This window comes from Grammomys surdaster, unplaced genomic scaffold (genome assembly GCF_004785775.1).
Source record: "Grammomys surdaster isolate TR1022 unplaced genomic scaffold, NIH_TR_1.0 125934, whole genome shotgun sequence".
Classification (NCBI taxonomy): Eukaryota; Metazoa; Chordata; class Mammalia; order Rodentia; family Muridae; genus Grammomys; species Grammomys surdaster.
Window position 1 is genome coordinate 1,643,569 of NW_021620757.1, and position 27,792 is coordinate 1,671,360.

General features: G+C 38.5%; 1 protein-coding gene across 5 annotated transcripts in view; it reads right to left on the bottom strand.

Annotated features, from left to right (window-relative positions):
• Positions 1–4,940: 4,940 nt before the first annotated feature.
• Positions 4,941–27,792, bottom strand: part of Naa16 (N(alpha)-acetyltransferase 16, NatA auxiliary subunit) — a 58,698-nt gene continuing 35,846 nt past the window's right edge. For 3 of the 5 annotated variants that reach the window (XM_028752714.1, XM_028752713.1, XM_028752715.1), the window contains 8 exons: positions 23,114–23,242; positions 16,184–16,397; positions 14,355–14,548; positions 12,214–12,322; positions 11,219–11,317; positions 10,785–10,928; positions 7,665–7,762; positions 4,941–6,973 (listed from right to left, as the gene is read on the bottom strand). In XM_028752714.1, the coding sequence (XP_028608547.1) occupies positions 6,776–6,973; positions 7,665–7,762; positions 10,785–10,928; positions 11,219–11,317; positions 12,214–12,322; positions 14,355–14,548; positions 16,184–16,397; positions 23,114–23,242 (1,185 nt within the window). In that variant the 3' untranslated portion in view covers positions 4,941–6,775. Of the gene's footprint in view, positions 6,974–7,664; positions 7,763–9,025; positions 9,239–10,784; positions 10,929–11,218; positions 11,318–12,213; positions 12,323–14,354; positions 14,549–16,183; positions 16,398–22,415; positions 22,558–23,113; positions 23,243–27,792 lie in introns of those variants that run through there. The other 2 variants (XM_028752716.1, XR_003709408.1) reach the window with 2 other exon arrangements.

Genomic DNA, 27,792 nt, shown 5'->3' on the forward strand with positions numbered 1-27,792 from the left:
GTTGAGACGTCATGTGGCCCTAAGAAAACTATTACCTTTGAGTCATGTCTAATGAGGATGACGATCATGCCTCTTCCATGGTGAAGGGAGAAGGGAGAAGGAAATGAGTCAAAGTACGAGGTGAGCGCCAGCATTCGGAGATACTATTCACAGTGAGGGCTTCACAGACCAGGTTAGGGAGCCACACATCAAGACAGATAAACACGCTGCAGCAAGAGTGAAAGAAAGGAGACAACTTATAGAACACACAGCTGTCTTGCAAGATTTGAAAAGGTGTCCTTTTTGGCAGAGGAACTGCAATGAAGCCCCTTTTGAGAAGAACTGCTAGACAGGCACCACTGTCTAATATTAGCACTAGTCACCAATGGCTATTTAAGTTAGACAAGGGGCCAGCAAAGGCTCAGTTGGGAAAAAAGTTTGATAATGAGTTCTATCTCCAGGACCCATAGTAGAAGGAGAGAACTGACTCCTGCAAGCTACACACACACACACACACACACACACACACACACACACACACAGAGAGAGAGTGAATAAATATTAAAAGGTCTTTATGTCAGGCTTGATGGTGCAGGTCTTCCATGTCAGCACTTGGAGGCAGAGGCAGGTGGATGTTAGTGAGTGCAAGGCCAGCCTGGTCTACACAGAGAGTTCCATGGCAGCCAGGGCTACACAGTCACACTGTCTCAAACAGAAACCAAGCAAACAAAAAACCTTTGCATTTAAAATTAAAAACTGAAAACCAGTTTCTCATGCTCACAGGTCACATTTCAATGGTCAGTGGTCAGCCACATGTGGCCAGAGCTCCCCAGCTGCACAGTAAGGATTGTCAGACAGCTGTATTTAGTGTTGTCTTTTATATGCTTTTCCTCTTTGATGGTATTGGATTTATTTATTGTCTCTTTTCTTTCTCCCTCCCTCCCTCCCTTCCTCTCTTCCTTCCATCCATCCTGCTGTTCCCTCCCCTGCCCCCTGCCCTTTAACCTCTAGCCTTTCCACTTTCTCTGGCTCTAGTGTGGCATTTCTCACTGTGCAGCCTCCATTGGTCTATCAGCTACTCCTCTATTTTCTTGAATAGAAGCTTCAGGAATAGTAGTTGCCTTGGAGTTTGCAACATAGCTTTACAACTGGTCATAGTCCACTTTAAAGCATCTCTTTACCATTTAAATCCTAGGCCACACAGGTGCCTTGGATCAGAGCTCACCGCTCCTCCTACCCTTCACTCATTTCCATGGCTCATCCCATGAATCCCTAAATTACAATCATCCAACCTACCGTTGTATTCTGATAAGCTCTACAAATCAAATAAGAAGGAACAGTTTTGCCTTAGTTAATTCTGTCTCTAACACTCTGCACATCTGTTTCTAACCAACCCAGTTTTACTTCTCTCTTGAGAATGCTTAGCAGCTGTAGCAAGATGGATCAACTAAGGACCAAGTCAGACTTGTTTGGTGGAACCTTGAACTCGCCACATCTGAAGGATACTTTTGCTGGGTACAAAATTTTAGACTGCTTTTTCTCAGTTCTTTCAGTATTATATCTCATCCACCCTCTTTTCTGTTTAGGTCACAGAAAGAACTTTGGTGCTAATTGTTATCTTTTCCCTCGATAAGAAATGTGGGTTTTGTTCATGTAGGATTTTCTGTCTTTGACTTCTTATGGTTGGAATAACTTGATATACTTTGCAACAGCAAGCACACGAAAGTCAGGGGTGGCCACATCGTCTTGTCTTTTTAAACTAGTCATGCTTGGCATAAGTTTGGTTTGGATTACTTCATTCTGGTTCATCTTAGCCTGCTTTATCTATTTCTGTTCTTTTACTTCAAATTTTAGCTTCTCTTGTGCTTCTTATAAGCAATTAATACAATGTAAGAATCTCAAGTCTTCTAGTTGGTTAAACCATGAGTCTTAACCAGTAAGCTACTAACAATGGTAATTAGTGTCACATCAGAATCTCTTTAGTCTTCAACTGAATTGACTTGGGAACTTTTCTTCTTGGGTTGCCACAGGTTTTACAATCATATTTGTCTCTCTCTACTTTGTAATTTTTTCAATCCTTATAATTATTAATTTCCTTTAAAGAAAAAAAAACCCTACATACTCTTACATAAAGAATTACATGCAACTAAGGAATGCAGAAGGTCAGAGAATCAGTACCCAAAAGTCCTCTGACTTCTACACAAGCACTGTGACACATGTGTACCTGCTTTCTCCCCTCTGTCTCTGTCTCTCTGTTTGTCTCTGTCTCTGTGTGTGTGTGTGTCTGTCTCTATTCATCAGTTATGTGTCAGTTACTACATTCATGTACACACACACAAAAAAAAATCTGAGGTAGAAATTATAACCCCCATTTGACAGGAGAGGATAACCAAGGCTTAGCAAGGCTAAGCAAATTATTTGGCACTGGGTGCTGTTTGGAACAACTACAAGACCAGGAAAGGAAAATGATGAAACAGGCCAACAATCTGACAATCTCAAGCCATTAAAGTCTCAAATGCTTGACACTGAGTTGCATTGTCAAAAGTGATCCTGCAGGGCACAGGCAGGGAGAACTGGAACCTGCAGTATCAGAAAGCAGCTAACCTGCAATTGCTCTGGCTACCCGTGAGGGTCTGGGCCAGAGCAATAGCACCAGGAATGAAACATGTAGGCAGGAATGCCACACCCCTGGTTTCTAGTTCAGCTTTGCCATTAGCAGGCTTAGGGAAAATCCCAGGTTCATGAATAAGACTTATTAGCTACTTTTATATCATAGTGACCCAAGTACATCCCCAAAACAACTTAAGGGAGGAGAGGTTTGCTGTGGATCATGGTTTCACGGGCTTTAGTCCATCGAAGCAGAGAACATGGGTGGAGGAGTTCATGATGGCGTACAAGACGGTGTACAAGCAGCAGAGGTGGGTATTGTCTTCAAAGGGCCTAATGGCTTAACATCTGCCAACTCCTAAAGGCTCCCCAGCTTTTAAAATAGCACAAGCTGGGCCTGATCCAAACCGTAACACTCAATCCACAACTCTCATTTCAAACAAAAATTCCATAATTTAAGACATATTCAGTCCAACTTCAAGTCTCCACGGTCCTAATAAGGTCTCAGTACTGCTCAAACATCTAAAATATCTTCCGACATTCAAAAACATTCTCTTAGTTGGAAATTCTGTAAACTCGAAAAACAAGTTATGTAGACTCCCTATAAATTCATTCCTGGTCAACAATCCTAGTCCAAGAGGAAAGAATGAGACACAGCAAGGGAATGGTGAACCAAAACAAGACTGAACACCAGCAGAGAAAACATGAAACCCTGCAGCTCTATGTGACAACAGGGTCACATGGTAGCATGACCTGAGCTCTGAAGAACTATTTACCCAGACCTACCACTCACAGCACATGTGACCACTCCCTTGGGGGTAGCTTCACTGAAAGACCATAGTTTTTTGTTGTTGTTGTTGTTTTTTTGTTTGTTTTTTTCAGCAAACAAACATCTGTATTTCTGGAGTCTTCAACATCCAAGAATCAGCCTACAACTTGGAACTCAGGGCTAGCCTGCTTGGGGGTTCCCTGCAGGGAATTTAGCCCCGCTACTCACTGTCTTCACCAGCTTTTCTCAAACTTTGGTGAAGCCTCTGTGACCCCGTAACTCTCACAATGTGTGCTGGCAAAACCAGTGCCATATACAGACAATGCCAACCTACGCCACTAGTTCCAAAGTAGCTGGTTCCCACAGACCACAGCTCCTGCAGCATCCAAGTTCCTACACAGCTGAGCCTCGGAAAACTTTTCCCTAGATGGCCCTTCGAGCAGGGCCCTATTTCAGCACCTGTTTCTGTCTTTTTTTTTTTTTTTTTTTTTTATAGCCCTGGCTGTCCTGGAACTCACTCTGTAGACCAGGCTGGCCTTGAACTCAGAAATCCACCTGCCTCTGCCTCCCAAGTGCTGGGATTAAAGGCTTGCGCCACCACAGCCCGGCTGTTTCTGTCTTTCAAATACACTTGTATTGCCATATGATGGAAGTCTCAGGGTTTCTATTGTTGTGAATAGACACCATGACCATAGCAACTCTTATATTGGGGCTGGCTTACAGTTTCAGAAGTCCATTGTCAGCAGTGGGAAGCATGGTGGCATGCAGGCAGATATGGAGAAGGTGCAGAGTTCTACATCTGGATCCACAGGCAGCAGGAAGAGAGAAGTGAGCCACTAGGCCTGGCTTGAGTTTCTGAGACCTCAAAGATCATCCCCTAGTAACACTTCCTCCAACGAGGCCACACCTCCTCTACAAAGGCCATACCTCTTAGGTCATAGGAAACGACCTCATGTCATTTCCTATGGGCCTTGGGAGCCATTTTTATCCAAACCACTAGACCCTTTATTGAGATAGATTTCATATTTCCCAATACAAGGCAAGCAGTGTCCCTCCAATACAGATAAGCTTTAATGACTGCAACTACCTGATACTTACAATCAAACTGCATGTTATTCTAATTTTGTTCTGCTTTTTAACTATCAATTCTCTTTATACACTTAGCTAAAAGCAGCAAGGAACAACCATCCCTCAGCTCGAGTATTATGTTGTCTTGAGTTTTCCTCTGCTATACTTAGTCCATTCTTTGATTTCAGCCTCATCCAAATTTTCAGGCCACAGGCAAACTGCCAGACTCTGCCAGAGTACAACACAGGCCTCCAGCCCTGTTGCTGATCATCATTGATTCTCTTCTGAACTGTCATGAACTGGGTATCCGTCATGCATTTCTTTCCAAACCCGCACCAGAATGGTCCATGAAGCTCTCTTATAGCATTCTCGCATCCTACCCGCACATCAGCTCTGGCTGAGGTGGGAAGTTTAGGAAGTAGCACGGGCCTACAATTGACCACTCGCATCTCAACTGCACATACCCAGAACTCTCAGAAACACTAAATTATCCCCAAGGAAATACTTTAAAACATAATCAACTTTTAAAAATAATTTTATTAACCATGTGTATAGTTCTGTGCTTGAGTGCAAGTGCTTACAGAGGCCAGAAGAGGATGTGAGATCCTTGGGTGGTGAGCCATTTGATAGTTATAAACCACCCAGAGTGGGTACGAGGAACAGAACTTGGGTCTGTGTGTACTCTTGACTACTGAGCAGTCTCTTCAGTAGCACACCACCACACCAATTCCTTTGAAAGGCTGCTGTTGAAAGCAGTTTCCAGTGTAGTCACTAGCATCTTTCTGAAAATGGCATCCTGCTGAAAGTAAGATGACTTATTTGCCAGAATATTCCGTGACAAATATCCATTTAAAATCAGTGCCTCCCCATGTAGCCCTGGCTAGACTGGAACTCCATCTACAGAGCAGACTGGCCTCCAATTCAGAGCTCCACCTGCCTGTCTTTCAAGTGCTGGGATAAAAGACCTGCGCCACCATGCCTGGCCCTATTTCTATACTTCTGAAACACCAAAGAACCCTATTTACTGTGGCACCAAAGCATATCTGGGAGTTGGTTATTGACAGTCACATTTTCTATAAACTTGAAAAGATTAAGATGATTAAGTTTCTACTTTTCCAAAAAAATGTTTTTCTAGTATGGACACATAATAATAGATATAAACAAACAACTCTATGAAATAATTTATTGTAGCACTGTCTAGGTTGGCATTATTTTACAGTGATTTTTTTTCCTCTTCAACAACTATGAATCTAAAGAATTAAAGGAAAACTACCTTAGAATTATCTAAATAAAATCTTCTTTCTGGGTTTATATCAGACAGATTTACAGACATATTGATATTGAGAAATAGAATGATTCCATTGTATTAGATATGGCAAAAAGGGCTCCCCCCAAAACACTGTTCAACAACACTAGGATTTCAGAGTTTAATTATAGTTTAAGTTCTCATCTGAGAGATCAGAAGCTCACTGATGGTCTTGGAGGAGATAGTGCTGTGCTGTAATTTGTACTCTGCCCAATCATCCTCCCTTGAAGAAAACTTCTCAGGGTAACCTGCTTGCTAAGTCTCTATGCAACTCAATCAAGAAAATTCCTCCACAATGGTCTGTGAGACTAGAACAGCTACACAACAAATGGTTAAATTTACATGAATAAGCCGGGCAGTGGTGGCGCACGCCTTTAATCCCAGCACTTGGGAGGCAGAGGCAGGCAGATTTCTGAGTTCGAGGCCAGCCTGGTCTACAGAGTGAGTTCCAGGACAGCCAGGGCTACACAGAGAAACCCTGTCTTGGGGGGTGGGGTTGGGGGAGATTTACATGAATAAGAGGCAAACCAGTCTTCACATTCTGAATATCAACATAACACTGGTGTATCCTTATTCGACCATAAAGTATCATTTTTATGGCTTTGACAAAGGAAATAATCATACAAGTTAAGGTAAAAAGGGAACAAATCACATTATCTACCAAGATGGAAAATATGGCTATTTCTTAACATTCAGTTAACCCTTCAAAATAATCAAATAAACAAGAGGTCAAAACAGATTCTGAAACTAGGACCTAAAGAAAATAGCATAAGAGGGCTGTCTATACCTTAATCAACAACTGAAGTATATAATACAGAAGCAACAACACTCATAATTCTGGAGTGTAAGACGGTACAAGTATAAACAAGCAATTGTAACAGATGTCTATGTAAATTAGAGGCCAGACGCAGCATAAGCTTACACAATATTCCATTAAAAACTTCTATCCAAGTATTTTATTTCAGACCAGTATTAAAATGTACAGTGAAAAAGAAATCCTGATATGAATTCAGCTTTGAGTCTGTAGGAACAACTTCCCACAAGATTCAAATTTCATTCATCAAGAGCTTGTGGTCCGCTGTGTGGTTGAGCTGAGTGCTGAGACGGAGGGCTTCATTCACAGCAGGCAGGAAAGCAGGTGTAAGTGGAAGCAGGTTATGGCAGGTCTTCCTGTACTCTTCATACTGGGACCTACAGTTCCCAAAGCTGCCATCCAGCAGTGCCTCAGAGACCTTTATCAGAGTCTAGTGACACAAGGAGAAAAGACCAATTGTAAAAAGATAAGTAGTTCAGCTAATAATCTTAATCAACAGAGACAACATATCCCACAGAAAGACTGCAGTTGCTTCTTCCTATCTACAGTAAGTAAGCATTTCAAATAAAGAATGTTAAACTCTTAACTCTGAGCTGGTCACAGTGGCACAGGCCCCTCTGATCCCAGCACTCAGGAGGGTGAAATAGGATTCCAACTCCAAGTTCTGTATAACAGGCACTGAAGTGCCTCTATGAATGAGCTAGGACGAGGTACCTACTTCATGCTCTGTTATTTCAGTTAACTCAAACTCTACTACACAACAGGTATCACTTCTGCATTCACAACTTGCCTGAAGTCACACAGGTTAATAATAGTGGATAGAGGTAAGATTTGCACTCACAGCCGGGCAGTGGTGGCACATGCCTTTAATCCCAGCACTTGGGAGGCAGAGGCAGGCGGATTTCTGAGTTTGAGGCCAGCCTGGTCTACAGAGTGAGTTTCAGGACAGCCAGGGCTACACAGAGAAACCCTGTCTTGAAAAACAAAAACAAAAAACAAACAAACAAAAAAAAAGATTTGCACTCAGGCTGAGCTCTCCGAGCCACTTAAAACTATGTTGTAGAGACAGATGTTTTGTTAGATTTTGCAAGACCTGTAAATCAACCTGTGAAGAATCTTACCTTCACATTTTTATTTTTTATAGTTTCATCCAACCTAGTGGCTGTAGCAATTGCTTTCTCTTGCTTTGACTTGTCCAGAAAATACATCATTTTAGCACCTGAAATTCCAAGACATAACATGAGTAACTCCTAAGGCTTACATTTTGTCTGACTTACACTGACCACCCAGATGTGGCTTAAAGTGTTTAATCAATCAATGGTGGGCTAGAGCTGGCATACACCAGCTTTAGGCAGCCAACTGTGACATTTCTTCCCAATGTCTTTCTATTCAGAAACACCTCACTGAACCTTTCAGCTACATTGAGACAGACTATGAATTACCATGGCAAAACTATCAGGAGAGAAGGTAAGAGCACTTGTTTCTCTTACAGAGGATTCAGGTTCAGTTCCTAGCAACTAGGAACAGCTCACAATCTGTATCTTGAGTTCCAAGGAATCTGACCCCTCTCCTGGCCTCCACAGGCACTGCACACATGTACATCAACATAGATACAGGTAAACACTTATTACACATAACATTTAAAAAATAAATTTTGGGGGCTGGAGAAATGGCTCAGTGGTTAAGAGCACTTGACTGTTCTTCCAGAGGTCCTGAGCTCAATTCCCAGCAACCACATGGTGGCTCACAACCGTCTGTAATGAGATCTGGTGCCCTCTTCTGGTGTGTCTGAAGAGAACTACAATGTACTCACATACATACAATAAATAAATCAATCTTTAAAAAATGAATAAGTAAATAAATAAAAATAAATTTTAAAACAAAACACATTATCAAAGTTTTTCCTTCACAGTTACAAAATACTTACTGAAAAAAAAGCCTAATTTGGCCATTTCTGTGCTTAGAAACAATGTGATTCAAAATATAAAAGCACAGGGCTATCCTATCCTATCAATCATTTTAGCCAGAACCACTTTTAAACAGCATAGTGCCTTAATGTAAAGCATCTACAGAACAAGTTATTGTCATGAAAGTATATACTCAAAGAAAGATCTTTCCATAATCATAAAGGCAATTTTTAAAAGTTATTTAAAATAAAACAAAACCCAGTTCATGCATGTCCTATAAATAAGGTCTATGTTCACAGTCCCACTGTATTCTTATTAATGTACATTATTTGGCAGTAATTTGTTGAGAATGCTATATAATATTAACTTACAGTTACAAAATGGTCTTTGACTTTATGGTTTATTCTTATATGGTAAACATTTCCCTTTTCTTTAAAATTTCACTTACTATTTCAAAAACAATTTCTCACAATTATTAAAAAGAAATGTTTTCTATTATCTTGGTCTTCTAAAAATTATTACTTTCACCTATTCTTTAATTTTTTTTATTATTTTTAAGATATGTTTCTCTGTGTAGGGGTTTATGCGTGTGAGTACAGGTAGCCACAGAGGCCAAAGGTGCTGAATTCCCCCCAGGAGCTGGAGTTACCAGGTGGCTGTGAGCTGCAGATGAAATGCTGAAAATCATTACATCATCTGAGGAGCAATGCACATCTGCTCTGAAGAGCCGTGCATCTCTCCAGCCTGTCCTCTGTTCTTAAAGATAAATTCTTCTCTGTTCTTTCTGCCTAGAAATGTAATTTTTAATTAATGTAAGTATTTCTTCCAAATATGTCAGAATGGAGACTTTTGCTTTAGTAACAAAGTTCAGATTAAAATTATCTAATCTATCTATCTATCTATCTATCTATCTATCTATCTATCTATCTATCTATCTATGGCATAAAGTAGAGCAGTTATTTTTGGTACGTCCTTCATTTATCTTCAACCTCTTTTCCATCACCTTTCATCTAGTTTTCATTAATGCTGCCTTTGACATTTTAGGTACTTGTGTAAGCTGCCTAAAATCCTTTCCATAACAAGACAGGATACAACTAACTTTTCAAGACAAAAAAGCACATAAAGCAAGGCTAGGAATGTAGCCCAGTTGGTAGAATGCTTGCCTAACTTGCATGAGGCCTGGGCCCAATCTCCAGCACTGCATAAAACTGGGATGTAGTGGCACACAGCTATAATCTCAGTACTCAGGATATAAAGGCAGTATGAAGTTCTAGGTTATCTATGGCTTTAAGGAGCCAACAGAAATAGTAAACAATCCATTAAAAAAAAAAAAAGGAAAGAAAAAACACCCCAAAAGTATAAGATAAATAAAGATTTGAGAAAAAAAATTTACTCATAATCCAAAGTCAATGTTAAAGTTTTGGTACAAACTTTCTTTCAGGCTTTTTCCCGGACAGATTTTTATACAGTTGAGATTTATTGTTTGCTAATCTCTGCATATGTATTCTAAGAGTTAGTTACAACCAGGTAGGAGTAATCCTAGCACTTAGATCACAGCAGGAAGATTAAGCCCAAACTCAGCTACATACTAGGTTCAAAGCTAGCCTGGGCTACAAGAGACCTTATCTCAAAACAAAACAAAAAACAAAAACAAAAGGCTGTTACTCACTGTCACTATGAATCGTCTGAGTAAACACTGCTTTGAATGACTACTTGGCACTCCATTCTGCCATTTACTACTTTTTCCCGTATCTCTGAACATAACATTTTAGTTCATTCTCTTTCCCCAAAATTTATATACATTTCAGTAGATATGTTTCATTGAAAGCTTTCTTTGCTTGGAATAATTTGGTTTGAGGCAGGGTCTGTGTGTATAGATAACTAAGGCTGGCCTCAAACTTACCATCCTCCCGCATCAGCATCTGGAGTCCCAGAGATTACAGGTGAAAATTACTAGCAACTTTTTAAAAAAATATTTTTATTTGTATTGTGTGTGTGTTTGGTGCACACATAAGTCAGAAGAGATCACTAGACCCCCTGGTGGAATTGGAGTTAAGGATGGTTGTGGGGCTCTGAAAACTAAACTGGGGTCCTCTGCAAGAGCAACAGTACTCTTAACTTCTGAGCCATTTCTCCAGCCCCTAATGTGTAACTTTTAATAAGATAGACAACTTGCTTTCCTAAGTGACTGTGTGAATCATATCCAAGAGTGCTGCTTACTCTATTCTCCTTTTTAACAAGAACACTCTGATCAATTAAAGCCTACAAATGGTCCTGTGCTATTTTTCCCCCCTTTGGAAATTAGTTAGACTGAATACTTTTCTAAATACAAACCTGCAAGTAGATGCTGAAGAGAGGTAGCATTGTGTTTGAGGAAATCCTCATTAAAGCTGTGCAAATCTTTGTTGACAAACATCTTCTTCATTTCTTGAGTTAGAACTTCACTCACAATGTCGGGAAGATTACTGTGATTAGATACTACAAAGACAAAAACATCTGGATTTGTTTTTCATCTGTACTTGGAGGGGGGACCAACTGAAATATTTCTATATTTAGGGCGTTAAGCTTAATGCAAACATTAATAGTCTAGTCAAAAACACACTAATTAGATATCTCACTGTTTAATTCAGGTATACCACCATTTGAGTATCAGACGAATGTTCGGTTTGGCTGGATCTCTGCAGTCTCATCTCTGTCCAGCTAAACGGAAGATGGCTTATATTTGCTTTTCCTAGTTGATGCACATAGTATCGCCTTTTTTTACTTACCAGATTTAGAAAATTTAATCAAGCATTCATGTAACCAAGGATCATTACTGTCAATGGCAAAGGCCCGTTTAACAGACTGCAACATTAGCAAAAACTTCCCTGTGCCAGAAAAACAAAACAAAAAACGTAGCATGAGTATTTGTGTTATCTTCACTTAAATTCAATTTAAGAACTTAATTTTAAAAAACACATGAAAAAAATGTAAAATTAATTTGTATTATCCAAGACAATTCTTTGCTTTCTGAAGAAAAAATTTTAAAAACTGTTTCACATACAGGAAACAATTAGGCTGTGATGTGATAAAATGCATGACCAAATGCAACTTGGGGAGGAAAGGGTTTACAACTGGAAGTTCATCATCATCCAGGGAAGTCAAAGGAAGATCAAGACAGGAATCCTGAGGCTGACATTGAGGTAGAGGCCATGGAGGAACTCCGCTTACTGGGTTGCTCCTCATGGTTTGCTCCGCCTGCTTTCTTATACCTCAAAGAACCACCAGTCTGTAGGTAGCACTGCCACAGTGAGCTGGACTCTTCCAGATCAATCAAGAAAATGCCCATAGGCCCCGGTAAGGGCACTTTCTCATGTGAGACTCCCTCCTCCCAAATGACTTGAGTCTGTGTTGACACAGAACCAGCCAGCACATGTAAACAATCTGTATGGTTGTTCACAGTATTCTCACACTAAATTTTATTGTAATATTTTAATATGTTGCCCAGCAAACTTTTGAGCAGGAAAGTGAAAGAGAATTGAACCTTTGTGGAAGGTTGAAATAAAGCTCTAAAAACCAAAAATGGATCTAAATCACAAAATTAGTATCTAATAAGGTAAACATTATAAAGGTTAGAAGCTGAACTCAAGGCTAGGAGTGTGTAGCTCAGTGAAAAAGCACATGCCCAGCATATGTGAGGCCGAGGGTTCAACCCCCTGTACCATGAAAAACAAAACAACAATTAACAGACATATACAAACCTCAATTCAAAACAATGTGTTACCTTTTCTAAAATATATTTCAAAGGCCAGCAGGTGGGTGTAAATGTTATCAGCAGCAAGGGTTTTTAGAGGAGTGAGGAACTTGATGGCTTCTTCTAATGGATTGTCAACCTATTTTGAAACAGAAAGGAAAACTTGTATTTAAAAATTAGATTAACACAAGTCAAATTCCCTTCAAGTTTATACATACAGATATATAATTATTTTTATACTTTCTTATATAGCCAAATAAACATGAAACATTTAAAACTTATTACCTATAAATCAATTCAAAGTACATGGTCAGGGAATGGAGAGACAGCTCAGCTGTTATGAGGACCCAGCTCCAACACCATGGTAGGTAGCTCACAACTCCCTGTAACTCCAGCTCCAGGAGGTCTAATGCTATCTACCAGCCCCCATAAGTCACCTCATTCCATACCTACATATACAAACACATAAATAATAAGATGAATCTTTTTTTTAAAGTTACATGACCAACAGTTTTCAAAATAGAAATAGCTACATTATTTTTATAACTATAAAATCAGGGTAGTTTTATACAAATCAAAAGCTACCTGAAATTATTCTACAGAATTTATGAAATTGTACAAGTACTGGTAATACCTTATATATTACAAATGTCAAAAATTAAGTAGGAAAACATCAAAACTGGGAAAAATGTAATGAAAAATTTTAAATATTTATTAGATTTATAATGAGTGAATGAAAGTTAAAAATTCCTGTAAATCTGGTCCCAAAATAACTACTAACATTTTGACAAGATCTTAGGGATGAAGTACTGTTTTTAGAGCTTGACCATTGTCTTGGTTTGGGATTTATTGCTGGAAAGAGACCACAGCAACTCTTACACATAAAATATTTAATTGGGGATGGTTTATAGTTTCAGAAGTTCAGTCTACTAACATCATGGTGGGAAGCATGAGTATCCAGGCAGACACGGTGCTAGAGGAGCCAAGAATTCTGCATCTTGATCAAAAGGCAGCCAGGAGATTCATTCCATACTGAGTGGAACCTGAGCATTAGAGCCGCAAGCCCCACCCCCACAGTGACACACTTCCTCCAACAAGGCCTCCTAAAAGTGCCATTCCCTGGGCTAAGCATTCAAACCACCACAACCATTTATAGAGTAAGACAGATTAAACCCATGATTCTAGACTTCATAGACTACTATACTGCTGCTACAAATCCCAAAAACTGGGTGTCTTTTTTAAAAACTCCTTTCAGTTGTATAGATTATAAATGCCACACTGGTCTGTTCCTTGGGCTTAAAATAGTCAGCAGGACTGCATTCCCTTTCATGGGTTCTAGGGAAGAATTCCACACCTTTTTCTACTCCTAAAGGTGGCCCACATCCTTGGCCATGGCCCTCTCTTTCTACTTTAAAAGGCAGCAACAACACTTAAGTAACTCTCACAGCACACTGCCCTGTCCTTGTCTGCTTTTCTCCATTTAGGACAGGTCCTGTCGGACCAGGCTGGGCCATATGGACATTTCACACCAATCTCAACTGTCCCCTCTCCTTTTTATTGAAAAGCCTTTCCCCCTCACATAATATATCCTGATTACAGACACACCCCCACCCTTTCTCCTCCCAGTTCCTCTTTATCTCCACTCTATCTAGACCCACCCCTTCCTGTCTCTCATTAGAAAATCAACAGGCTTCTAAGGGATAATAATAAAATAAAATATAGTAAGATAAAACAGAAATAACATATTTGAATTGGACAACACAAACAGAAGGAAAAGAGCACAAAAAGCAGACAGTGGCCCACTCATTCACGCAGTCAGGAAGCCACAACATATACAAACAAAGAACCTGCCTCAACGTTTTCATCTTAAGATCATTTATTAGAATTTTAACTCCACTTAATGCCCTAATTTCCCTTTGCCATGTACACACTTACTAGGAATTAGAACATACCTTGAGAGGACCCCCTACTCTGGCCTATAATATTTCTATATATAATTAACATTAGCCAAACTTTTGCGTATTTTGGACATTGCATATTACCACAGTGGCTCTTATGACTTAAATTAAATTAAATTTAATTTTAATTTAAGCATTGAGATACACTATGGCCAGAACAGAATCAAATAGCATAAATTTTACCATAAAACAATAATTGTAGATTCAACCTACCCTTTCTAGTTTTTCAGGAATAAATTCTTCCTTAGGACCACTGGTGTCTTCTTCTTCTTCTTCTCTTTTTTTCTTTTGATTTTTCTGTTGACGTTCCCTTTCTGTGTGCTTTCTCTCTTCTTCTACCTTAGCCTTTTTCTGAGCTCTTCTTTGCTTGCTAAGCATTTTCTTCAGGTCTTTGGCTGACAGGTTTTCTATAAATATTCAAATGTGCAAACCATGTGACGGTCAGTTTTCATTTTTTGTCTGCTTTATAATATACACTACTAATATAGCTTTCTTTGGGGAGGAAATGGGAGGTAACTATGTAAAAGGTTTTAGAAAGTATGTTTGTGACTATCCAAAACATGGCACACAAAAGGCAGTCAATAAAAGTTGGTTGCATTAATAACTAAAAGTAATTTCAACTAAGCCCTGTCTCTGTGATAATTTTACATGTCAGCTTGAAACAATCGAGAATCATGAGACTGTCTAGATTAGGTTGGCTTATGGGCATATCTGTGGGAGACTGTCTTAGTTATGTTAAGTGAGGTGGAAAGTTAGTGGCACTCTTTCCTGGGTTTGGATCCCACACTGATTAAAGAGGAGAAAGAGCTGAGTACTGTGTGTACATTCTCTGTTCTTGACTGTGGCTATGACCAGCTGTTTTAAGTTCCTGCTGCCTTTGTCTTCCCTGCTATTATCCCAACCTGGAATTTTGAGTTAAAATAAGCCCTTTATCTATTAGCTGCCTTTGCCACCATAGTCAATGACAACAGGAAACAAATATAGTCCTCCACACAACAGTTAACAGGCAAATCACCTTACCCTCCTCAGTTTCAAGTTGTAAAACTTGTACCAATTATGCTCATGGGGTGTTGCAAGGGTAAGAGAGAATGTATGTAATGAAATCTGAATTTCCTATCTACTATATACTGGACCTCTGTGGACACTGGCTCTCCAGTGACTGACAAGCAATAAAGGCAATCTTACTTTCAGTAAAGCAAATACCACAAGCTGTAAGAACATGCATTTTTCCTGAGGTACTCAAAGCTTTAAAAATTATATAACTATTTAATTACATATAAATTTATTTAATTATATATAATTAGAAAAATGTTTTAATTAAAAACATTTATTAGTGTGTGTGTGGGAGTAGTGGTAGAGAAGAGGTTGAGATTGGGGGGTGCATGGCCTCCTACATGTATGACGGTCAGAGGAATGGAATTGGTTCTTTCCTTTACAGGGGTTCCAGGCATCAAACTCAAATCATGAGGCTTATGTGGCAGGAGTTTATCTGCTGAGCCATTTCACCAGCCCTCAAAAGCCTTTTCTTCAATTACCATTTAATGAAAATAAAGTAGCACACAGATATTTATATTCTTTCTTAACTGGTGTTACTGAAAACAAAACCAAAAAAGACAGTGTTTGATGTTACCTATACAGAGGCTGAGGCAGAAACATCAAGAATTTGAGGGCAGCCGGGCATTAATACTGGGATTAGGAGGATATATGCAAGTCCTCTCATTCACTTGGTGGAAATGTATCAGCTAGAGAACATCAGCCTCCTCAAATAAACAGGAACTTTATTTGAAGTTTCTCTTGCTTCTTCCTAATTTATCAATTAGCCAATACAGTCTTCATATCCATTTGACAACATGTCTTTTATTGTTATTTTAGTTATACAAACATTTGGAGTGAGACAAGACAATTTGATCTAGTATATAGTATATGACTGATTAGAGTAAATTATATTTTTCTCTTTAAACATGTTGATACACTTTTCTAAGTAATACGTTAATATCTGATAATATTCTCAAGTTTAGTACTCTTTTTAATCTTTTCATTACCTGAATCTATGTCTTCTTGTTTGCTGTCATTGGTTAAAGGGTTATCATGTAATTTCAAATATATTTCAATTGCTGATCTAGCAGCCTTGAAATAAAAAGGGTGTCTTCTCAGAGTATCTTCTAATCTCAAGAGGCCAACATAAGCACGGAGGGTCATCTTTCTCATGCAGTATGTATGGAAGTCAAACTGATCATCAGTTATCTCAAGAAAATGCTTAAAAACAAAACCACAAGATTATCCCTTACATTTATGTCAATAACTTTTACCTTTTAAAAGAAAACCATATTTAAAAAAACCCAAAAAACTATTAAAAAGCCTCCAGAACAATAAGGGCACAGTTTCACCTGGATGCACTCAACTTACAGTGTCATCTTTACAGCTGCAAAACTCTGAACACAGCTGATCTCAACTTAACAGGCTCTTCTGTAATCAGAATCCACCCTATTTCCTGACATGATAATTTGTGATGATACTCTATGTTTACAAGAGAAGGCTCAGGTTATCTTTTAACCCTGGAAATTGGTTATGTTGATGTAGTTTACCTCTGTACTCCAGTAAAAACCAGCAAGTCAGAACAAAACACAACTCCGAAACTAACTGCATACAGATTCACACTAAATGTTTACAAATCTGACTTATCTACTCCTTCCTGAGCTCTTGTGAGGGCAAGACTTTAAGCCTCCTTCCTAAAGAGTGTAACACACAGCAGAGTACCTGCCAACTGGAAGGAAGAAGCTTATCAGGCACAAGTCTTTGATTCCTTAGTGCCTTAATTATTTAATCTAAGGTAGGGATAAAATCTATATAGCAGTTTCTTAAGGTGACTGATCAAGCAACACATTTTAAAGCTTACTCTCATTAGTAAAGTGCTATTACAAAGGCAGCATTATAACTTCTTCTCATGAAGAAGCTCCCATTAACATATGCATATTCCATAAATTCTTAAACCTTAAGTCTTTGTAACAACAAAAATAGTAACTTCTTCCCAAAAAGTAAGCTCAACACTTTCATATAATTTCCAAAGGACTTATCACCCCAACCTCAGAGCTTAAGTAGTAATTGCTTGCATGAAATTCACCTCCACTATGTACACAAGGCAATTTTATAATTTCGTTTTCTCCCTACGTATGTTTGTACCTCTGCTTCTTCACTCCACTTTGGTTTCTCTAGACTCTATAAAAAATAAAGTGTCTGACAGTCCCTCAGGGAGGAGGGATACCGGAGGCAGGCCGCCGGTCTAGTAACTATGTAGAGGACAGATTCTAACAATTATTCCTAACCACTTGATATTTTTAGCTATCTTGGTAATTAGAAACATGCTATATATACATAGAATCACACTAAATATCTAAGAGTTTAAGAAAAGAATTCTAAAAAGAATAAAAGTATAACACAGAGGACAAGCAACAAGAAAAAAATAAACATTTCATATTAGTTCACTTATTAGAAAATCATGTTTTAATGATATATTTGAAAATTAAATTTTCAGAGACACATTAGTAAGTAATGACATCAATTTATTTTTTAAAAATCAAAGGCTAACTATTTCATAATGGTGTTAGTGCTTTTCCTTAATGTAAACCAGGCTTACATAAAAGTAACATACTGAAATCCAACACAGTTGGCTAAGGGAAAGAGCAATGCTAAGTCATGAAACACAGTAAGATGAAAACATCTAAGGGACTGCACAACATTATTTAAGTTGAGAAACACATGAGGAACTGATGACATGCTTCAAAATATATTCCTAGAAGTATCAGTAGACACAGATTTTTAGTCACACTTCAGAAGGAATCTGGAATACACAAATACTTAAACCACCTCTTTATCAGTAACAGCCCACAGGCTGCCTCTCTCCAGTTGATGTCTTCCATAAACTGGGTGACCAACTTAGCCCAGTTTACCAGAAGTCTTCCCAGTTTTTCCATTGAATACACTGTGTCTTGGAACCACTCTACCACTGGCAAACCTAGGTGTTTACTTACTCCATATAGCTTTTGATTGTTTAAAAAAAAATTTAAATGCTAGATAAAATCAGAAAAAGTAGAATAATACAGCTATGGTTTGTTGATATTTTGCTTTGGAATAAACAGGGGTACTGCAGAATACTACATAAGCAACTAAATACATAATCTTAACCCCTTTCTCCCCCTGCCTGGCACCCACTGTTGGCAGATGGTCAAAATTAGGCTTGACTATGAACAACTTTGAAGCTAGCACTGACTACACAGCAACACCCTCTCTCAACAAAACAGAAAAAAAATTGGCTTAACTTAACATTAGTTGACAAGGAGTTAGGAGAAGCTCCATCAAAATTTAGAATCCGACTTTATTCAGGAATTGTGTTATGCTACCTTCTAGCTACTCCATGGTCTATTATGTCTCTGAATCCTTGGCTGAGACAATTAAGAACTTAAACAAAGAAAACAACAAAATGTCCATTCTTAAAAATTGTGAAATGCGGAGGGGACGTGACTGGGAAGAGTGGAGGGAGGGGAAACTGCAGTCGGATGTATTGCATGAGAGGATGGGTGGGTGGATGGAAAAAACCCTTTTCCTCTAAAGAATCTGTGATTATAAAGCCTGTGAGAACTTAAAAAGATGCAACATGTCTTACTCTGCCAGAAATCCTAGAGTGAATAAACAGTAAGAAATAATGTTATATGCACTATATATTGCCCTGACCCAAATATAAGCCAGTACACTAAAGAGATCCCAGTCAGTATTCAAAAAATAATAATAATAATAATTTAGAATGTTGCTGTAAATGCAAGTCTATAGTTAGTACTTTGAAGACAGCTGTTTTGTTTTAAAAACTTTAAACATCAGATTGGACTGGGCCATATGACCTTTACAGGTAATCTTAAAATCCACTGAGAAGGCCAAAATGAAGACAGAAAAGGTACTATATACCATTTCCAAAATGCTAAAATTTCAACTCCAATTTCTAAGAAGCCACCACAGCATGTGAAAGCTGGAACTGCTTTTAATGAGAGAGGTCTTGATTAAAATTGGCAAAGCAGAAAGACCTGTTCCTTATTCTTACTTTACTTTTATTTAAAAGATAAAATGCAAAATTATATTTGTGAACTGTATTTATTTCTTTATTAAAATATAAGAAGCAGGTACAAATTCACTTATGAAATAGTTATAAATCATGTTCGAAAGATGGGTGTGGTGGTGTATGCCTTTAACCTCAGCACTCAAGAGGCAGTGGGATTTCTGAGTTTGAGGCCAACATGGTCTACATATGGTCTACATGAAAGTCAGGAATACATGCATAGTGAGACCCTGTCTCCAGGAAAAACAAAAGTCATCTTTGAATTTTATACTTTTGCATGTGCACACGTGGGCACTGGGCATTCTTGAAGATGCAGGAGAACATGATGTATGCATGGAGGTCAGAGAACAACCACCTCAGATGTCTGTTCTGAGGTGCTTTTGATTGACACAGGGTTTCTCACTGGCCAGAAATGTGCCATGTTGATCAGGCTAGCAGACCCAGTAAGTTCCATGGATCCACCTGTCTCTGCAACTCAGTCTATCACTACAGGGATTACAGAAACACATCATTCTACCATACTTTTTCCATGGATTCAGAGGATTCCAAATTCTTGACATCATGCTAGCAAGGCAAGTGCTGTGTGTGTGTGTGTGTGTGTGTGTGTGTGTGTGTGTGTGTGTGTGTAAGTGTACAATTTTCTCTGTGGGTTCCTGCAGAGATGTTGAAGGCAGGATATCTTCAACTGCCCTCCCCCACCCTCCACCCCCCCTTTAGCTGTTGAGACAAGGTCACTCACTGACTCTGGAACTTACTATTTTCAGCTAGACTATCTAGTTAGGAAGCCCCAGGGGGTTGTCTGTCTCATGCCTTCAGATGTGTGCCTCAGTGCCTGGTTTTTGCTATTTGTTTGGTTTTGTATCAGTGCTGGATATCTGAATTCAGACCTCATGCATACACAACAGGTACTTTAACCACTAATCCATCTCCCCAGCACCCAAGCCTGAAATTTATACTCTTAAATCTTTCCAATGACATTAATATTCTTTCAATGTATTACTTTTATTAGAAATCAGCCATTTAAATATTTAATGTACTTACTTAAACTAAACACATTTCTACATATATGTAAAATATACATATTATTTATGAGTTAAACTTTATTTTTAGTATTAATATAATCATTGCAAGTGACATGAGAAGTGGCACTTATATTTCAGATTCTTCATAGAGTGAAATGTCAATAGCAAACTCTGAATAAAGATAGTTTTTTTAAAATAAAAATAATTATGCCACATGATTTCTAAATTTTTTGTTTGGTTTTTCGAGACAGGGTTTCTCTGTATAGCCCTGGCTGTCCTGGAACTCACTCTGTAGACCAGGCTGGCCTCGAACTCAGAAATCCGCCTGCCTCTGCCTCCCAAGTGCTGGGATTAAAGGCGTGCGCCACCACTGCCCGGCGATTTCTAAATTTTAATCTCTGGTAATTAATGTAACCCTTTCCTTCAAATATACTTTCTTCCAGTTAAATTACTTTTTGAACTAGAAGTCATATAAGAATTTAAGAATTTCATTCATGTTACTCAGCCAAAGTCACTATAAACTTAATGATACACAGTAACAGAAGATATATTTAACATAATCTGGCAATCTATGAAATACTGAAAAATCATAAAGCAAGACAAGAATTAAGAAGAATGGAACTTAAGTCACAAAGGTTCCTGTTGGGAGCCACCTTGCTTAAACATTAATGGCCTAGTCAGCCAATATCCTGTTTTTGAGAAGATCTGTACTCCCCCTGAGAACACCTGTACTCCCCAGAAACAAAGGGACCCTACATCATCCCCTTCCCATATCCTGCTTGTATGTAATAAAAATTCAACAGCTTGATCAGACTTCTTGACTTGCTGTCCTTCTTCACGTACCCTTGCTCCCCCAGTTCTCTCTTTCAGGTGCCCTGGTCCCAGTTCACTGCCCTACAGACTGGGGCAGGTTCCAACTCTAACAATCCTACAAACATTTAGATTAAACTTCTACAGAAAAATGAGTAAGTTTCTAGTTGCATCCCTGCTCAAAGTACTACTCTGTAAATGCTTAGTAAAGAGTTACATCTCACCAACGATGGGGTACATGAAATGTCTTTAACAAGCAGGAAGCTTTTTTAACTAGTAGACACTAGGGAGCACTGACACAAAGTACTGATATTCAGTATTTTTTGCTGCTAGCTTTTGTTCTTTTTTGTTATGGTTTGTGTACACATTTGTATATGACAGTACGTATAAGTGGAAATGAGAGAGTAAACTGGGTTCTCACATTCCACTTCCTTTTGTTTTGCTGTTTCTTTCCCATGTATTTATTTTATGTGTATGTGTGTTTTGCCTGCATGTATGCCTGTGCACCATGTGCATGTGTGGTGCTCATGAAGGTCAGAGGATAGCACCAGATACCCTGGAATCAGAGTGAGGAATAGTTATAAACCACCATGTTGGGCGCTGGAACTCAAACACCGGTCCTCTGAAAGAGCAAGTGCTCTTGCTGAAGCAGACATATCTCCAGCCCCTACATCTTGCTTTATAAGGGCCTCTCTTGCTGTCTGTGCACTCCAGACTAGCCGGCCCACAAGTTCCACAGGATTTTCCTGTCTCCACTTCATCTCCACTTCTCAACTCAGCACAGGAGTCCTGGGGTTACAGACACACACCACCATGTTCAGGTGTTAGGGACACCAGGGACCTGAATTCAAGTCACTCGGCTTGTACAACAACCACATTTATACACCAACCCATCTTCTTTCCTTTTTTTTTTGTGACTGGGTCTCACTATATCACCTAGGTTGACCTTAAATACCATTTGCAACTCATGCTAGTTTCGAACTTATGATCCTCCTGAGTTCTGGCCTGTACCACCAGTCCTAATGTTGTCCTACAATTTCAGCACAGAAATAGGTACCTGATTTAAACTATGTTTGGATATTTAACATACAATCCACGAGGCTTGTAATTCTCAAAGAGAAAATGAGAAGTCTTTCCCCTAGAAACATAAGTTTAAAGGACAAGAGAAACAAAAAACAAAGCGAACTTTGGTGATTTCTATAAAGGTTCTGGTATAATCCTAGTTCCAATTCCCATCGAAAGCCACCCCCTAAGACAGAGCCTTCTTCTGGGTAACCTCAGGAGTTTCATGTGGGAAGAAGGCCAAAGTGACTGCCGCGGTGCAGACATCAGGCTCACCTGACTACGACGCCTGTGGTTTTATACTGCGTCAGCAGAGGAAGAGTGGTGCCGAGTGCCCCACAACTGAGGGCTGCTGAGGACTGCCTCAGGGGTGCATTTGCGGCTCCTTTCCTCCTGTGGTCCATGTAGAAGAAGAGTGCTTCAGAGATGACAAAGAACAGGAGAACAAAAATTCACACAAGGGAAAAGAAAAGTGCCCTCACTAAAGGCATATCACACAAACAATTCTAAAAACAAGCAATAAAATAAGCCTGAGAACTGGCCCTTTGATGTACAGGGTACCAAAGGTGAAAACAAGCATCCTGGGAAGACGAACTGGAGAGAGGCTGACTGTGGACCAGATCCTGACGCTTAGGGGGGAAAGAGGTTACCACCAGCTCTGCGTCCCTCTTAGGCTGCTGATGAAAAATTAATGGCCGGATCAGGAAAGAAAAACTGTGAATATATGTAATGATAGTACAAACTGCTTTTACTAAATTAATTGTTTTCTTTTTCTCTTCAGAAAAAGAATACATAAACATGTCAAAAGTATCAAAAAAGTAATCATTTACTCCACATTGCTCACAATACTAAAGAATTGTTTTCAAATGAAGCTGTCAAAGTCAGTCAGAAGAGGCAGGTGATCCAGTGCAGACTTGTACCTGTTTTTCTTGTCACTTACAGATGAAACTAGAATCCACACCCTAACAACTCACCCTTTCTACTTCATGGCATTTTTTCAAGGCATCCCCGTATCTCCCCAGGCGCTGATAGGCAGAAATGCACTCTGTCTCAAACCACATACACTGCATTTCACTTAGATTTTCCATGGCAGATGTTCCTTCCTAAAATGGAAATTTGCATAAATGTAAAGTAGCAAGCAATAAAACACATTTTTAAAAAGTACATTTAAATTTAAAGCCTTGGGTTCAAATCCTGAAAAGAAAAAGTCACCTTTTCTTTCCCAACTATGACCACAAGTATTGCGATGCCAATAACTAGCAATGAGCGTAAGTGGCATTAAGGCTTGTGGTATTTTTAACAAGTTATTAACTTATTTTGTATGTTTGTATATGTGTATACATACAAGGCACAGCACTTTTGGAGGTCAGAGAAGATCTACTTGCAGGTCCTGGCAGCAAGCACCTTCCTCACTGAGCCGTCTCTGCAGCCCTTCTCAGTGCTTTTACTTATCAGCTCCCCTGGAGTGTTCACTAATTTTACAGAACAGACTCTGGATTACTAAGACTATTTTTAAGCATTAAAGCTGTTATTTTTAACTATTTAAAACAATAACATCTTCTTTTCACCCTTGTTTATTCTGCTATTTAACATTTTCTTGCTGATTCAAGGTCACCACTGCAAAGATCTAATACTGTTACACTTTTTTTTAGTTTTTCGAGACAGGGTTTCTCTGTGTAGCCCTGGCTGTCCTGGAACTCACTCTGTAGACCAGGCTAGCCTCGAACTCAGAAATCTGCCTGCCTCTGCCTCCCAAGTGCTGGGATTAAAGGCGTGCACCACCACCGCCCAGCTACTGTTACACTTCTCAGTACCTTTTCAGTTTCCCACCCTCCCTCCTGTGGGCTAAGCTATTTCTTTGTTCATGCCCCTGGGGTTTCATAACAAATCTTTTACTTCTCTAGCTCTCCTCTGCCACATGCTATTAAAACCAAGCAATCCTGGGCATGGTAGTGCATGCGTATCAGCCCAGCACCTAGGAGACTGAGGCAGGAAGATTTTGAGTTCAAAATCAGCCTGAGGCACAATAATGAGACAGACAGACAGACAGACAGACAGACAGACATCCATCCCTGGATTTGTTACAAATATTTGTTAGTTCAGGCTTAAAGGTATTTAGAACTTTATAACACACACACATGCACACACACACACACACACACACGTTCTTAGCTTCAATATAGGGCATCATATTTTTGTCATCGGTTAGAATATATTTACTTTAAACATACTTGTGTGATTTCAAGAAAGATAACCAAAGTGAATTTATAAAAACATTTTCAGTCTTTGGTCCTCTTTTAGCCCACTTCCTATTATCAACTCAATTCTTGGAATTCATTAAAAGTTTAAAACTTCCCTATGCTTAGGAGGTGAAGGCAGTGTAAGGCTACCATGAGCTTATACAGCAAGAGCCTGTCTCAAAAAAAAAAAAAAAAAAAAAGTCTAAAAATATACTATCTCCAGATTTTAAAAGTCCTAAGATATATCTTATTTCTCCTTTATAGCTATGTATATTATATTTTCCATTTTCTAATGAATGTATCCTCACAAAACATTTATCGTAAAAAGTTTACCATAATTACTTTTGTTTTTTTTTTGTTGTTTTTGTTTTTTGAGACAGGGTTTCTCTGTATAGCCCTGGCTGTCCTAGAACTCACTCTGTCCTCAAACTTAGAAATCCGCCTGCCTCTGTCTACCAAGTGCTGGGATTAAAGGTGTGCGTCACCACTGCCCAGCCATACAGAACTACTAAACAAGCATTTGTAATTCTCTATAATTCTAAGCTGTAAATAATCTGTAGATGTAAACATCTCTCTCACTCATTTGCAGGCTAACCTGTCTCTCACTCTCCTGTGCCCTGAAGATACATGCTAGTTGTCGGCTTAAATTGCTGGACTGAAATTTAACTTAAATTTTATAAATTAATTTTTATTGGTTATTTTACTTACTTAAATTTCAAATCTTACCCCCTCTTCCCGGTTTCCCCTCTACAAACCCACTATCCCTTGGCCCCTCCCCCAGCCTCTATGAGGGTAGTCCCTCCCCCACACCCTTACTCACTCCCACCTCCCTGCTCTGGCATTCCCCTACTGAGTCACTGAGGCTCCATAGGACCAAGGGGCTCCTCTTCTACTGATGCCAGATAAGGACATCCTCTGCTGCATATCCAGCTGGAGCCATGGGTCGTCCCCCCCAATGTGTACTCTTTGGTAGGGGGCTTAGTCTCTGGGAGCTTTGGGGGTTTGTTGATATTGTTGTTCTTCTTATGGGGTTGCAAACCTCTTCAGCTCCTTCAGCCCTTTCTCTAACTTCTCCATTGGGGTCCAGTCTGATGTTTGGCTATGTGCATCTGCATCTTTTAATCCCTACACTCTCCTTCCAGATAGTGTTTTTCTCTAAAAGCCTAATGATTTTTATGCTTGTTTTAGTCTCTTCTAATCTTGACATCTGTGATGATGTAATAGAAAGGACACTGAACCACAGTACTACTCAGTGTTACCAAGGATTGCCTGAGTATCCTCTCTAAGCTTCAGTTACTTTTCTGTAAAACAGAAGACACCTGAATATGTGCTATGTGAACATAAGCAATATTACTATTTTTCTGACTTATTTTTCTCCTAATATCCATCACTAACCCTTTGCCGGTACTGCTTGTACCATTTTGTATATGCTATTGAGTCTATGACATCTCAGCTTCAGAAACACTACTTACTGTAGTTTCAGCTATGGTTACATAATGTTGACTACAATTTATCACAAAAAAATATGGGCTTAGAATCAAAGACTTCCAATGCAGAGTACTGGCTCCAAATAACAACTAGCAAGGTATTTTGGCCAGGGCAGTGTTTGACTTCTAAACATTTTAATTGTATCATATATCTGATGAATATATTAACAAAACTGTTAATAAGATGAAATCATGAATATAAAATACTTAGCTTAGTACTCAGAAGCATTAAAGCTATTTTTCTATTTCCCTTTATAAATAAGTAAATTACTAGCACTATTGCAAATATTGTTTATCAGGTCAATTCATCTAAAAAAGAAAAGAAAAAGGTTATTTTTATAGCAAATGAGTTTTCTTTAATAAAAGTTGAGAGTGAAAAAGTGAGAGAACACATTAGTGTGTGTATGTATAAAAATCATCAAACCATCTGCCAATAATTAATCATGTTAGACTTAAATTTCAGTCTATTTTTGAGTACAAAATGATAGTGCTTTAATTGTACTTTGCTGATTACTAGAGAAGACACGTTTTAGCTACCCCATTTTCCACTTCTGTGAATTACTCCTTTCCTCTGTCCTTCCTTACAGTGTCTTTTAACTTTATTTTCTTCTTTACATTTATATTTCTAGAAGTATTATTTGACAATAAGCAATGCTATTCTGTAGCTTCTAAATTGTAAGAGTTTTCCTAAGTATCAATACAAATAGAATCTAGTTAACATTTCTAGCATGTAGGTGTGTACAGAGGCGAGGGCAATACCAATGATACCTCAGCACCACAGGACACAGAAGTACCTTATTGTCATCCAACACTGAGCCCTCTTCTTGCTATGTAATGTCTATCGTTGAGATGCAGATTATTCATCTCAAAGTCTTAACTAAAAACTCAGATCTTTAACTTGTAAAAAAGGTTTTCTTACTAGGTATCAATGTCTCATTTAGTATGTATTGTCTTAATGTATGTATGTATTGTCTTAATAGTATGTATTGTAATAATTTGTTTCAGTGAATTCTTAGGATTTTTTTTTCTTTTTTTTATTTTTTTATTTTATTTTTTATTTTATTATTTTATATTTTATTATTTTATTTATTTTATTTTATTTTTTTATTTTATTTTTAATCCTGGGTGTATGGGTGCCTGAGAAGGCCAGAGGCATCCAAGGAGTTGTGAGTCACCAACACGGTTGTTGGGAACTTCAAGGTTCCTACTTCAGACAATGAGATACTTGCATGTTATTCCCTACCCTTGTGAACCTGGAGCACAATTCCTCTGCTTCTTTTATCGTATTTGCTCGAAGTATGACAATAGACTAAACCTCTGAACTGTAAGCCAGCCCCAATTAAATGCTTTCCTTTATAATAGCTGCCATAATCATGGTGTCTCTTCACAGCAATATAAATCCTAAGACAAAAACCTAAAAAGAATGAAAAAACTTTTTTCCCCTTATCTATGACGTCTTACTCCTTTGGAAAATAAAGAATGCTTCCCCTTCAAGCATGAAGAACATTCTGTAGCCTAAACAGACTCCTGCTGTATCCTTCCAAACATCTGAAGAGTTTCTTTTCTATATTTAGCTCTCTAGCCCATCTGAAACTGGTGTATGTGCAGTGTGTGACCCATCATCTCTATTTTTAAAAGTACTTATGGCTACATATCAAGTTTCCAAATATATCTGAATCTAATTTGTAGGCTTTCTATTCTGTTTTATTAGCCTATATTTTTAATCAAAATCAAATATCTTATCTATTAAAATATAACAAAAGGGATGATAAAGGAGGAAAATATAGGACAGATATTTAGCCAAACAATTACAGACAACTTAAATTTAAAACTGTCACAGAACCAGATGTCCTTCAACTGAGGAATGGATTCAAAAAATGTGGTATATTTACACAATGGAGTATTACTCAGCTATTAAAAACAATG